At 38.0% G+C, this 15,257-nt stretch overlaps 1 protein-coding gene across 1 annotated transcript; it reads right to left on the bottom strand.

Moving 5' to 3' along the window:
- Nucleotides 1-351: 351 nt before the first annotated feature.
- emx3 (empty spiracles homeobox 3) lies at nt 352-13,202 on the bottom strand. Its single transcript, XM_068601983.1, has 4 exons — nt 12,959-13,202; nt 12,737-12,919; nt 3,683-3,867; nt 352-513 (listed from the first exon to the last, which is right to left on the bottom strand). The coding sequence occupies exons 1-4, from the start codon at nt 13,200-13,202 to the stop codon at nt 352-354; spliced, it is 774 nt and encodes a 257-aa protein (XP_068458084.1).
- Between the last annotated feature and the right edge of the window lie 2,055 nt (nt 13,203-15,257).

Raw genomic sequence — 15,257 nt, 5'->3', positions numbered from 1 at the left:
GAAATAATAAAAAAAAAATTCAAAACCTGCAAAAAGGTATTTGGGCAAACAGTAAGTGGCTTTTATTTTGAAAGGAAGGGTTCCAGATGAAGTGTCTTATCCTGTAAAAGACGCTTTTCTATTGATTTAGTTTCTTAACTGAACTTTAATCTTTTAGTTGAACCGAACTAGAGAAAATATCACAAGTGATTCCATACTTTTTAAGCGTTACTGTCTCTTTAAGAGAGATGATGGCGCAGTAACTTCATAAGTTGCAGTAAAGTTCAAATCTTTCTTTCTTTTGTCCTCGTCGTGTGTGTGTGTGTGTGTGTGTGTGTGTGTGTGTGTGTGTGTGTGTGTGTGCGCTGCAGTCTAGTCCTCACTGAGGACGTCCACCTCCTCCCCCCCCTGCGTGGCGGCTCTCCAGCGGTTGATGTGCTGACTTCCTTTCCTCTTCTGCTGCGCTTCAGGAGACTCCTCCTCCAACTTCTGACGCTTGTGCTTCGTCCTGCGGTTCTGGAACCACACCTTCACCTGGAGAGAGACAGGTGTGTCTTTATACAGGTAAATATATATATAATATATATAATATATATGGTTATTAAACCAGACCTTCACCTGGAGAGAGACAGGTGTGTCTTTATACAGGTAATATATATATATATATATATATATATATATATATATATATATATATATATATATATATATATATATATATATATATATAATATATATATATGGTTATTAAACCAGACCTTCACCTGGAGAGAGACAGGTGTGTCTTTATACAGGTAAATATATATATATATATATATATATATATATATATATATATATATATATATATATATATATATATATATGGTTATTAAACCAGACCTTCACCTGGAGAGAGACAGGTGTGTCTTTATACAGGTAAATATATACATATTTATATATATATATATATATATATATATATATTATATATATATATATATATATATATAATATATTATATATATATATATATATATATATATATATATATATATATATATGGTTATTAAAGCAGATCTTCACCTGCAGAGAGACAGACAGGTGTGTCTTAATACAGGTAAATATGATGTATAATATGTTATTAAACCACACCTTTACATGCAGCCAGAGAGACAGGTGTGTCTTTATCCAGGTAAATGTGTATAAATATGATGTAATGCTGCAGATGAAACTAGATCATAGTATAATTATATAATTAAAAACTGGTGTTATTATTCTAAATGTCAAGACTTTGTACTTTTTTTGTAAAAACGTGTGTACTTTCTTTTTTCTCTTTTCCTTTATGAGAGAGAATTATTCAAAAAGAGGTAAATATAGTACTTTAATACTCCAAGAGAACAAGAAGTATACAAATGAAGTACTTCAGTAGAAATATAAAAACAGCTAAGAAAGTACTACTTTCTTTCTCCTGGCGCAGTACTTCTCCTGTACTAGTACGTCAGTACTCCTCCCCCTGACGGCAGTAGTACTACAGGTGATTTAGTACTCCTGCAGGTACAACACGACGCCGGCTGTTAAAACACGTCCCGTCTGACAGATTGCGCAACGCGAGCTGTTCGTCAGCCTCAGGGGCCGGCGGTGCGTTCAGGGTCTCCAGGAGCCTCGGGCGTTTCTTTACGGACGTTCAGTAATTATGAGTTCACGTCACGTGACCACGACGCCGTCGAGGTAAAACTCACGAGGATAAACCTTTGTGGTACTTTTAGCTTCTTTCTGACTAAAGTACTACGTTTTGTACCTTAAGAGCTGCTTTTGAAAAAATACTTTCAATAGAGAGAAAAATACTTTCAATAGAGAGAAAAATACTTTCAATAGAGAGAAAAATACTTTCAATGGAGAGATTTAAACTTTCAGGAAGTACATCAAAGAGGTACATGTTGTCCTTTTTAATGTACTACATCTCAGAGGTACATGTTATACTTTATACTGTACTACATCTCAGAGGTACATATTGTACTTTTTACAGTACTACATCTCAGAGGTACATGTTGTACTTCATACTATACTACATCTCAGAGGTACATGTTGTACTTTATACTGTACTACATCTCAAAGGTACATGTTGTACTTCATACTGTACTACATCTCAGAGGTACATATTGTACTTTTTAATGTACTACATCTCAGAGGTACATGTTCTACTTTATACTGTATACAAATACATATACACATATATATATATATACATACATATATATATATATATATATATATATATATATATATATATATATATGTGTGTGTGTGTATGCATATACAGAAACATCAGATATACTAGTATAAATACTTTAACTATGTATATTATTTCACTGCAGTGAAGACTAATAAATAGATAATAAATAATAAAACAGATTTAATAAATTCATCAACTCAGTTTTGAATCTATTTCCACGTTGTGTTTTTTAAATTCTTTGAGTTTGACAGCCGTTTATTAAATCTGACGTTTTAAGGGTTTTTGGATCGAAGCCCTAAAGGGACTCGAGCCGATCGCTCAGTCCTCAGTGAAAGTGCAACGCTTGCGAAAGAGTGATTACGGAGTGATTAACGGCCGCTGCTCCTCTGATTGATGGATCTCTCTCTTCCTGTTGTGACATCAGTAATAAATAATCCCGGGTGATTCACGCTGTTTCGCTGACGTCGGGACTCTTATCGCCGTGGTGACAAACACTGTCAATCACCGGCGAGGAAGAGGAGCGCCTCGAGGATGACTCGCCGCCGACTCACTTCCTGCTCCGTCACGCCCCGAAAACACCAACCAGCTGACGTCAGACCAGATCTGACTTCATCCTGAGAACCCTGAGCCGCCGGTTACGAAGTACTTTTTTATTATGCTATATGTATACTATACAAGGATTGTTTTATGATATACTATAATACAACTTCTCCAAATCCATCTTCTATAACTACACCTCCATTAGCTTCACCTTCTTCTCCTTCGCTTTCCTCTTTTCACCCCCCGGTAAGTTCTCTCTCCTCCGTCCTCATATCCTTCCAGATCCTCATCTCCTCATGTCCTCATCTCCTCATCTCCTTCCTCCAGGTTCTTGGTATCTCAGGCTCTGCTCTCCCTCTTCTCATCCTACCTCAACGACCGCACTTACCGGGTAACGTAGAACGGAACTGTGTCTGAACTACTGGGCGTCCCTCAGGGCAGCGTCCTGGGTCCTCTAGACTCTCTCGGCTCTGTCGTTCGCTCGCGTTGGCTTTTCCCGCCGTTCGCTGATGACACCCAACTGATCCTCGAGTTCACCCGATGGGAAACACAGGTAGCAGGTAGACTGACAACGTGGTCCAACCGCGGCCTCGGCCAATCGGCTCGTAGCTCCGTCACTGCCAGCTAAACACTCAACAAACTTTGTCCTTTCTTGTCCTTCCTTTTCTTGTTGTTCTCGTGGTTTAATGCACTTATTGTGCGTTGCTTTGTAATGTAAATGACTTTTTTCGACATATTCTACTGTGACTTTTTATTTTCATTATATCCTATGAATTACTTTTTTCATAAAAAAACTATACTTTCACTTTTTATCACTTTTCTCGACATCAGAAAAGTGATCATTGCTGTAACTCTCGCTTACCATTTAATATTTTCCTCATAACAGGTAATGAAACATTGCCCCCTCCTCCTCTTTCTCCTCCTCTTCCTCCTCCTCCTCTTCCTCACCTGTGTTTCGGTCAGACACAGCCCGTTGGCCAGCTGCTTCCTCTCCGCTCCGACTACGTAGTGGTTCTTCTCGAAGGCTCGTTCCAGCCGGAGCAGCTGCGACGGGGAGAACGCCGTGCGGATCCGTTTGGGCTTCCTGGAGAACGGCCCGTGGAGCAGCAGGTTCTCGGGGCCGCCGTCGTCCCCTGATCGCACAAACGCACAAACACACAAACACAACGCGGTGAGCGACCAGCGACACACTGGACCCCTGCACACCTGCAGGACTTAGACAAGTCCGAAGTATTTGTTCTCAGACGCTGAATCTCTCGTCTGGAACTCGTCTGACGCTGATGGAACAAAGACGACGTCAATGTTAATAAAGTTTAACGCCTGAAAGGACGCAAAGAGTTCAACAGACGACTTCCAGGACTGTTGAGTTCATGAGAGCAGTGTTTTCTCCTTTAATTCATTGGTTCATTGGTTCATCACTTCATTGGTTCTTTAGTTCATTGGTTCATTAGTTCATTGGTTCATTGGTTCTTTAGTTCATTGGTTCTTTAGTTCATTGGTTCATCAGTTCATTGGTTCTTTGGTTTATTGGTTCTTTAGTTCATTGGTTCTTTAGTTCTTTGGTTCCTTGGTTCCTTTAGTTCATTTGTTCATTAGTTCTTAAGTGCATTGGTTCATCAGTTCAGTGGTTCATTGGTTCATCAGTTCATTGGTTCATTGGTTCATCAGTTCATTGGTTCTTTGGTTTATTGGTTCCTTAGTTTATTAGTTCATTGGTTCTTTAGTTCATTGGTTCATTGGTTCTTTAGTTTATTGGTTCTTTAGTTCATTGGTTCTGTGGTTCATTGGTTCATTGGTTCTTTAGTTTATTGGTTCTTTAGTTTATCGGTTCTTTAGTTCATTGGTTCTTTAGTTCATTGGTTCTTTAGTTCATTGGTTCATTGGTTCTTTAGTTCATTGGTTCTTTAGTTCTTTGGTTCCTTTAGTTCATTTGTTCATTAGTTCTTTAGTTCATTAGTTCTTAAGTGCATTGGTTCATCAGTTCAGTGGTTCATTGGTTCTTTGGTTCATTGGTTCATTGGTTCCTTAGTTTATTGGTTCATTGGTTATTTAGTTCATTGGTTCATTAGTTCATTGGTTCATTGGTTCTTTAGTTCATTGGTTCATTGGTTCTTTAGTTCATTGGTTCATTGGTTCTTTAGTTCATTGGTTCTTTTGGTTCATTGGTTCATTGGTTCTTTAGTTCATTGGTTCTTTAGTTCATTGGTTCATTTGTTCATTAGTTCATTTGTTCATTAGTTCTTAAGTGCATTGGTTCATCAGTTCAGTGGTTCATTGGTTCATCAGTTCACTAAACAAAGCCAGAGTCAGTTTTATTCGTCATTTTTTTCAGACATTTTTGTGCAAACATACAGAAGATTTGAAATTGTGTTTCTCTTCTGTTCGTTCTTTAGTTCATTGGTTCTTTGCTTCATTCGTTCTTTGATTCGTTAGTTCTTCGGTTCATTGGTTCATTACTTAATTAGTTAATTGGTTAATGGGTTCTTTGATTCATTGGTTCACTAGTTCCCTCGACTTCATGCTTCACACCTTATTTATCCTCATATGATGAATAATTAATAAGCGCTGCTTGAAGGAGTTGAGATGAAACATCTCATTGTGAGCGACTGCTTCTCTGTGATTATTCTGCAGATAACAAAACAATAACTTCAGCACAGAAGAGATGTGAACCCACAACCTCTGAGAGGAGACGATCCACCGCACAGCCCAGTGATAGATCCATTATATTAATGTTAATAACTGAATAAAACAGCTAGAACAGCTGATTCATGTCTCTGCTGTTGTGTGTTCGGTCAATATTTACTTCAGGAGAATATTATAACGACAATTTTTAACCCAAAATAATGAGCACAAAGAATAATTTGAGTCGTGCTTTGAAGCTTCACAAAGCCAGCTGAGAACGAGGGAATGCCATCCGACCGGTCGGCACGCAGAAACACCACAAGTGTTGTTTTCATAACCTTCAGACAGAAATAGATCTGAATGAATGTTTGTCTTTACGTTTGTGTCTGACATCACCTTTTATAAACTAAAGCGCTGCACACCTTCACACCGTCGTGCGTCCTGTTTAAACTTTTTTTTAAAAAGCACCAAAGTCACATTGTGCAGAAAAAGAAACTGACCAAATATTGTTTTTACATTAAAAATCCTTTTTTTCTTCCTGCAAAACTAAACGTGAAGCTTCTGTATGTTAGTGTGTGTGTGTGTGTGTGTGTGTGTGTGTGTGTGTGCGTGCGTGCGTGCGTGTGTGTGTGTGGCCTCAGGCTTTTGTTGCTCCGAATCGCTACGTTCGACGTTCTAATCCCGCCCACTTTTTTCAGCGGTCCAATCAGACGCAGAGGATTTGATTTGACTTCCTTCCTGTGACGAGACGATAAAAACGATCGAACTTCCACTTGAAATGGATTAAAAGTCACAGAAATACGAAAGTATTCTTTCATATGAACAGTTTTTTATAGATATAATCGAGATACTTGTTTAAGGTACTTCTCCACAGTCAGTGTATTACTACAACGTTCTGTTGTAAAAGTACTTATCGGACCTAAAAGACGTTTTATTTCTATTGAGTTACTTTTAAAGCAGGAAAGTCAAAACATGTGTTTCCAACCAGCTTCTTAAATGTGCATGTTTTTAGTTTAATGAGACTAATTATAAAGTTTTCACACTTTTTTTCTACAAAAAATATAAATAACCGTCTTTCTAAACTAAAGTAAATGACATAGTTTACTTGTAAAGAAATCAATTGTAAATAAAAAGCTTTGCTTTCAGTGGGAAACTTTGTTTTCCTCGAGGACGTCTGGAGTCTCGCCAGAAACATTTCAATAAAAAAACACAAAACAAACTTTAACCCTCAACCGACTGAAAACATTTACGTTAGACAGTAAAATAAATATCGGTGTTTTTTTTCTACGCGGTTCTTCTGATTTCCCTGAAGCGGTTTCGGGATTTCATCTGTCGACCAATCGGATCGTCGCAGGTTCCAAAAGTTTAAAAAAACAAACACGAACTCATTTGTTTACGAGATGCGTTCGCGTGCCGTTCGGTAAAATCGGATCCGAGAGAAGCAACGTGGGCGGGGTAAAAAAATGACACAATAAAACCGGACGTTGTGTTTCTTTGTGTCGTCGCTTTCGCTCCGAACCCACACGCACCGCTTATTGAAATCTCACGTAAATATTACAATAAAATTTTACATAAAAACAAATCCGCGGCGTTCGACGCGCGGGAAAAAGAAAAAGGTCGGTTTGCTCGGCGGCGAGGAGGACAATGGCGGCGAGCAGAAAGCCGAGCCGCGCCAGCGCCTTTTTAGCCGCTTAGCCTTTTTAGCCTTTTAGCCGCCGCCGCGGCGTCGCATTCATATGCAAAGCCGGCGGCGGCGGAGACGCTGGAGCGCAACGCCGACCTCCAAAGGACGGTTGGTTTGTGTCGGCGCGAGAAAAGAAACCGAGACGAAACTACGACGAGGACGAGTCTGCGGCAAAGTCAGAGGTCAAAGGTCACGAGTTCAGGTTTTATTTATTATTATTATTTATTGTTTATTTGAGTAGCGAAACTTTTAAAAGTTCATGAAACAAACTCAATGAATAAAATCACTCCTCCTCTTTCTCCTCTTTCTCCTCTTTCTCCTCCTCTTTCTCCTCTTTCTCCTCCTCTTTCTCCTCTTTCTCCTCTTTCTCCTCTTTCTCCTTCTCTCTCTCTATCTTCTCAGGTTCAATCCACCGATCACATATTTACTTCTTTTGCTAAATTCAAATACTTGCATCTTAATATTCTGATATTTAGATACTTCAAAGTATAATCATACTGCTGGAGGCCGACGCTGACGCCACGCTGCCTGACAACAACAACAACAACAACAACAACAACAACAACAACAACAACAACAACACATTGCTGTCCTTCCATTCTCCAGACAAGCTTCTCCTGTTCAGGGTCACGTCTGATACTCATGAGAGATGTTATAATGCAACATATATGTTGTATTATAACATATGTGTTGCATTATAACATATATGTTGTATTATAACATATGTGTTGCATTATAACATATATGTTGTATTATAACATATGTGTTGTATTATAACATATATGTTGCATTATAACATATATGTTGCATTATAACATATATGTTGCATTATAACATCTGTGTTGCATTACAACATATATGTTGCATTATAACATATATGTTGCATTACAACATATATGTTGCATTATAACATATATGTTGCATTATAACATATGTGTTGTATTATAACATATATGTTGCATTATAACATATGTGTTGCTTTATAACATATATGTTGCATTATAACATATGTGTTGTATTATAACATATATGTTGCATTATAACATCTGTGTTGCATTATAACATATATGTTGCATTATAACATATATGTTGCATTACAACATGTGATATTATAACAAACATTCCCCCTGCGGGTTCAGAGCTGCGTGTCTGTGGGAGGAAGCCGGAGAACCCGGAGGGAACCCGCCGCCACGGAGGAGAACGTGCAGACTCCACACAGACGGACCGCCCGGGGGATCGAACCCGCGGCCCCGCTCGCTGTGAGGTGACAGCGACAGCCACGACACCACGAGCAGCCCACCATGAGGAAGACGAGGAAGACGAGGATGATGAGGACATAAAAAGAACTGTGTTTTGGAAACAGAAACAGCTGCACCATATATACATATATATATATATATATATATATATATATATATATATATATATATATATATATATATATATATATATATATATATATGTATATATATATATACACACACATATATATGTATATATGTGTATATGTGTATATATATATGTATATATACATGTATATATATACACATATATATATATACACACACATATATATATATATATATATATATATATATATATATATATATCACTTCATTAAAGCTATTAATTTTATTTAAAGGTTTTTTTGAGCTGCTGACTTTAAACCATCAACTTGTTTGTTTATTTTATCAACAACTTAACTTATGGAAACATGAAAAGAGGAGGACGAGGAGGAGGAGGAGGATGAAGAGGAGGAGGAGGAGGAAGAGGAGGAGGACGAGGAGGAGGAGGGTTGTTGGGGCAGATGGCACATCAGGCTCCCCTGGCACTGACAAGTCCAGACCTGTCAGTGTGTGTGTGTGTGTGTGTGTGTGTGTGTGTGTGTGTGTGTGTGTGTGTGTGTGTGTGTGTGTGTGCTTAACAAATCAGAGCTTAGAGGTTACTAACAGTCTGTATTCTCGTGCTTAACTGTCCTCCTGTTGTTCACTAATCTGATTAGCTCAGACGAGCTAACGAAGCTAACGGCTAGCTGATGATCAGCATCAGCGCTCTGAGACCCAGCGTGCAAATATAAAACAAAAGAACGATGAAGGCGAGTTCACGATGTTAAAGTCTGGTCCCTCTGCAGCCTGAAGGGACACAGAGACTCAAAGACTCAGAGACTCAGAGACTCAAAGACTCAAAGACTCAAACGTCGCTGCTCGTTGAATCAAAACAATCAGAAAGTTTCAGTCATTTTAAAGAAAAAGAGAAAAATGTTTTCAGAGCAGAAACTAAACGAAGCTCCTCGAAGGCCACGTGCACGTGGGCCGCTGCTACCACGTGCACGCTGCTACCACGTGCACGCTGCTACCACGTGCACGCTGTTACCACATGCACGCTGCTACCACGTGCACGCTGTTACCACACGTGCACGTGCCCCGTGCACGTGTGGTAACAGCGTGCACGTGGTAACAGCCTCACACCACTGAAGCCGTCGATGATGTAATAACTGCGTTATAACACAGTTATTACAGAGTTATTACACTTTAACATTGTAAAGCTGCTCTTAAGGGAGCTGGTTCTGGCAGGATGAGCTTCATATTATTATTATTATTTAATAATATATTTAATGAGATATGAAAAAACATGTTTTTAGCATTTTGACAAAATGTTTTAGTTCAATTTAAACATTTTAATGATATTTAAAAAATTGCAGAATTTTGACAAAATGATTCTAAAGTCCCTTAAAATAAAAGAAATATTTTGAAATGAACATTATTTCATTATTAAAATGGTTCTATTCTGTTTTTTAACAGGCGAAAGAAAATCATTACTTTCAATATTTCTACAAAACTAAAACATCCAAAAGAAGAAAAAATGAATTTACAGGATTTTAACTGGATAAAATGTCCAAATAAAATATTAAAACATCTTCAAAAGGTTTGAACTCGTTCTTCATTAGCGATGATTTGAGAAAACAAATAATTTCATAACGATGATGAAACCTTGTGCTGATCAAATATAAATATTGATTCACAATCTGTTCCTGTGACTTCAGGCTGTTTCGTTGTGTCAATAAAGTTTGTTTGAATTGAATCAGGGTTTAAACTCACGAGGAGTTTGTTTGCTTTGTATTAATTTCACAGGAACGTTCAGTCTGCTGGGTTTTATTAACAAAGTCTGAATATTAATATCAAATTAAAATCATCAAAAAAAGATGAAGGTCTTCATAAAAAAAGAAAAATCTGTTATTTTGATTTGTCTTGAAACATTTATTGGCATTATAATTATTAATAACTTATTTTCCTGCTGCACATTTCATAAAATAATAATATTATCAGAAAGGTGAGGTCACGTGACCCCAGAGGTCAAAGGTCACGAACAGATTTCACCTCTTTGACGTGAAACTGAGTTTTAAACTTTATTTAAATTCGAGGCCATGACAAAGTCAGAGATCCTGAACTTGTCAGATGATTTATTTTGGGATTAAAGAGATTTAAATGTTGCAGAAGATTTAAAAAAAAACATGAAGTGAAATGTTTAAATAATAAATAATAAATAAAGTTCTGCAACAACAGACGCTGCTCTTTAATGAAGAACACTGGACGTCAAGGAGTTTAAATAAAGTTAAAAACACTTTATCATTCCCCTGTTTTACTTTGTTAATCTCTTAATCCTGATATTTAAATCATATTTTGGTTTCCATGAGGATTTCAAGGTGAGATTTCTTTCTTTTCTCTGTTGATTAAAGAGCAGCGACACGTTTCCATAATGTTGTCTTTTCTTTAATCAACAAGCAGTTATTGTTTACTTTGTATTTGAATGCACTTTGTGTGCAACATTAATGTGTTTTAAACACTCAAAGGTTCTTTATTGCTTATTATATTCAGTGTAAATAAATCATATTCAACTCTTTTCATGTTTTTTTGTTGTTTTTTAATTATATTTAATCACATTTATTCTATTTATATAATAATAATCTCCCTGACCGCCCCCTGCTGGGTCGCATCCCACATGTTAATTAACTCTGCACCAATTATTTATGTTTTATTCATTATTATTTCTCTCTTCAAAAAAAAGCATCAATTTCTCAATAAAAAAGCTCTAAAATATTTTATTCTCTTTATTTTTTTTCTCCTTATACGTTTTAATGACGTCACAACCTCCCGCATGTTTGCTCACGTGATGATGAAAATGTTTTGGATTATAAATCAAACTACAGATTAAAACAATCAGTAATAATTAATATTTCATCTCGAGGCGGAAAAACAGGCGAGAAGAAGAAAAAACTCAGATTTCAGATTCTGGTCAACTGTTTTTTTCCCGCGAGATCTTCAGATGAACTTTAATTGATTTAATATCGATCATGTGATTTATTCTTCATGAGTTTTCTGTAAAGAGGAAGATTTTAATCATAATTATCAAAACGGGTTGAAAGTGTTTCAAAAGATAAATGAAGCAGTTTGTTTTCTGTCATTTAATAAAAAGTTAAAATCTCTTTTTTAATTATTATATAAACAATAAAATCTTCAGTCAAATAAAGAAAACACGGGTTTATGTGTAATTTAGTGATTTAAAAACCATAAACCCGTTTCATAATCTATAAAACAATAAAATTCCTCTGACTTCAATTTACATTAAAATAAATAAAACAAACTATTTCAAAACTTTCAGGAGAAGAAACTTTAATTTAAACTTTAAAGTTCTGATTAAATTAAAGTTGCTTCACTTTAATTTAATCAAAATGTTTTATAACTGAATGATAAATGTTACATATTTAAAGAAAATACGAAATATTATAGAAACTTCTCTTCTGAGACACAACTGAGTACCACATTGTTATTAATAATAATAAAGTATGATTATTATTATATTATTATAGGGTATAATCAGCATTAATCAGGATTAAAAACAACAAATCAATGATTCCTTCTGTAAGATATGAGATAATTTATATTATTTACTGTCTGCTCAGTGTATTAATACATCACTTATAACATTTATATTGATTATTAGAAGTAGAACAGCTGATAAAACAATAACATGTAAAAAAAAAACACTGAACGGGGTTTTATTCTATATATTAAATATCTCTCAAATTCAGTTGAAATACTGCAGTACTACTACACTAAATACTGCAGTACTACTACACTAAATACTGCAGTACTACTACACTAAATACTGCAGTACAACTACACTAAATACTGCAGTACTACTACACTAAATACTGCAGTACTACTACACTAAATACTGCAGTACAACTACACTAAATACTGCAGTACTACTACACTAAATACTGCAGTACAACTACACTAAATACTGCAGTACTACTACAATAATACTATTAATATTATTATTATAGTAAAAAGGTGAATAAATAAAACATTAATGAAGAAAATGAAGTGGAATAAAATATTTTTTCGTGGTTTTTTTTACTGTTTCCTGTCTAATAAAATAATTGCAACACACACTTTAGGATTAAATGTACAAATAATATGAATTATAGAAGCGCAATGACAGAAAATATTCATATTTTCCCGTTTTAACACATGCAAAGTGATTTAAATCAAAGCTGCTTGAGCTCAAACACTAGAATAAAAGCATGGATATAATAATAATAATAATAATAATAATAATAATATTAATAATAATAATAAGCCTGACGGGCAGCAACACGCTACATATAATAATTCATAACTCGCGCGCCTCACCTTGGAAGCGGTGGCCCAGGTAGCGGCTGCGCAGCACCCAGGGGTAGAAGCTCAGCTCGCGGTGCTGCGCGCTGCTGAAGAAGCTCTGCGCGGGGACGTGCAGCGGGTGCAGCGGGTGCGCGTGCGTCCCGGGCTCCTGGAGCAACAAGTCCGGCCCGGAGGAGAACAAAGTCCTGCCGCCGCCTCCGCCGCCGCCGCCGCCGCCGCCTCCGCCGCTCCCACCGCCCTGGAAGCAGGAGCCGAAGACCCCCGCGGCGGCGGCGGCGGCGGCGGCCGCGGGGTGCAGGGACTCCGGGAAGCGCAGCGCCGTGGGCCGGATGGGCTCGTCCCCGGAGCCGCTGCTGCTGCTGTGGTGGTGGTGGTGGTGCTGGTGGTGCTGGTGGTGGTGGCTCGGCGGCTCCTTCCCGACCAGAGACTCGATGGTGAAGCACTTCTTGCCGCTGCTGCTGCTGCCGCCGTGGAACATGGTGACACCTCGGGGCGCTGCGAGAGGAGGGTGAAGGTGATGAAGATGGGAAGAGTTCGGCGGCGGTCCGGTGAAGTCCAGCAGGTCCTCGGACTCTAGAGCCCCAGACTCCCCGCGCAGAGAGCCATGACTCCCCTCAGAGTCCAGTGCGGAGGGGAGGGAGGGGGGGGGGGGGACAACAACAACAACAACAAAATAGTCCGGATTGTCGTGTCAGCCGGTAGAGACGCTGCCCCTCTCTCTCTCTCTCTCTCTCTCTCTCTCCCTCTCTCTCTCCCTCTCTCTCTCCCTCTCTCTCTCTCTCACCTGCGTCCGGGGCGGTGTCTCTGCAGAGTCCGCGCACAGGTGATAAACACACAAAAACAAACAACAAACTCCTCTCAAAGTCTCCTCCGGGGTCCGTGGAGCGGCGGCGGGGTTCGTGCGGGGTTCGTGCGGGGCTGCTGCGGGGTCGATGTGTCCTCGCGCCTCTTGGAGCCGCGCGCTGGAGTCTGAGCCGGAGAGAGAGAGGGAGAGAGAGAGTAAGATACCTGCCCGCCCGCCCTCCTGGAGAGGTGCGCTGCGCATGCGCAGAGGGAAGCGCTTTCGGATACAGCCATTTTGTTGATCGAGTGGATGACGAGGAGGGAGGGGCCGCCGGAGGAGACAGATGATGGACAGTGATGAAGACGATGATGATGATGATGAGGTCACGACAGAGATGACGTCACTGGCGAGCGCGTGAAGCTGCGTCATGAAATCACACGTGACTTCATCGTCAATAATCATCTGACGTCATGTTTGTTTTGTTTTAATATTAAAGAGAGTTTTATGTTCAGTGTTGGAAATATTAATTATTAATTAACTCTTTATTTATTATCTTTGTTAATAGTGTTCGTTTCTTATTTTCTTGTGTGTGTGTGAGTGTGTGTGTGAGCGCGTGTGTGCGTGTGTGAGTGTGTGTGTGACTGTGTGTGTAAGTATGTTTGTGTGTGTGAGTGTGTGTGAAAGTATGTGTGTGTGAGTGTGTCAGTGAGTGTGTGTATGTGTGTGTGTGTGTGTGTGCGTGTGTGTGTGTGTGTGTGTGTGTGTGAGTGACAGGTCAATTGACACAGAACAAGACAATTGACCTCAGAGGTCAAAGGTCAGAGGAAACTTCCTCTTTTATCTGTTTCTCACGTTGCTGACGGACAAAAAATAGTTTATCAATAATAAATATAATTTATCTTATGAATAAATAAAATCTACACCTGGGAATATTAACACAAATAAACATTAAACAGATATTTATATTTTCTGCCACTTAATACTTTTAGTTAATGTACTTTTTACTGCAGTACATTCATTAAATACTTCAGTAACTTTACTGATGCAGGTTATTAAAACTTAATAGCAGCAGAACATAAAGTTATTAAACAAGTTGCTTCTGTAATGACGCTGTAATTATATATATATTAATAATAAGTAAGTATTTTATTGCAGGACTTGTACTCGTAACAGAGTATTTGTACACTGTGTACTGTGTGTATTAGTACAAACTGATTCATAAATCAGATCCATGAGGAGAAAACTGGAGGAAAAGTCTTTGTTTGTATTTATTGATCCGTTGTTTTGTTATTAAAACACAGATTTAGGGGCTGAAACATTTAATAAACATTTATTGATCCCAGAAGAGAAATCATGAAATACAGAAATATTAACAACTAGAATATATGAAGAGGTACAAGTACAACAGACAATACACAAGATTACAACACCAATAACTCAATGATAATTAATAAGTTCACATCAGGGTTGTGTGATTTCAACATCACACACACGCACACACACATCACACATATACACACACTAATATTCACACACACACACACACTTACACACACCCATTTACACACACACACACACACACACAGCATGACGTTGTGAGCCTTGAAGAAAACATTCTGCTGTAACTTCTTACAGCGAAGTCTGTGATGGAGGGCAAGTTATCTATATATATATATATATAGATATATATATCTATATATATATATATATATATATATATATATATATATATATATACATATATATATA

Source organism: Clinocottus analis, unplaced genomic scaffold, assembly GCF_023055335.1.
Source record: "Clinocottus analis isolate CAN_PGR_092001 unplaced genomic scaffold, fCliAna1.0.p SCAF_57, whole genome shotgun sequence".
Lineage (NCBI taxonomy): Eukaryota > Metazoa > Chordata > Actinopteri > Perciformes > Cottidae > Clinocottus > Clinocottus analis.
This window is presented reverse-complemented; position numbering and strand designations above follow the sequence as displayed.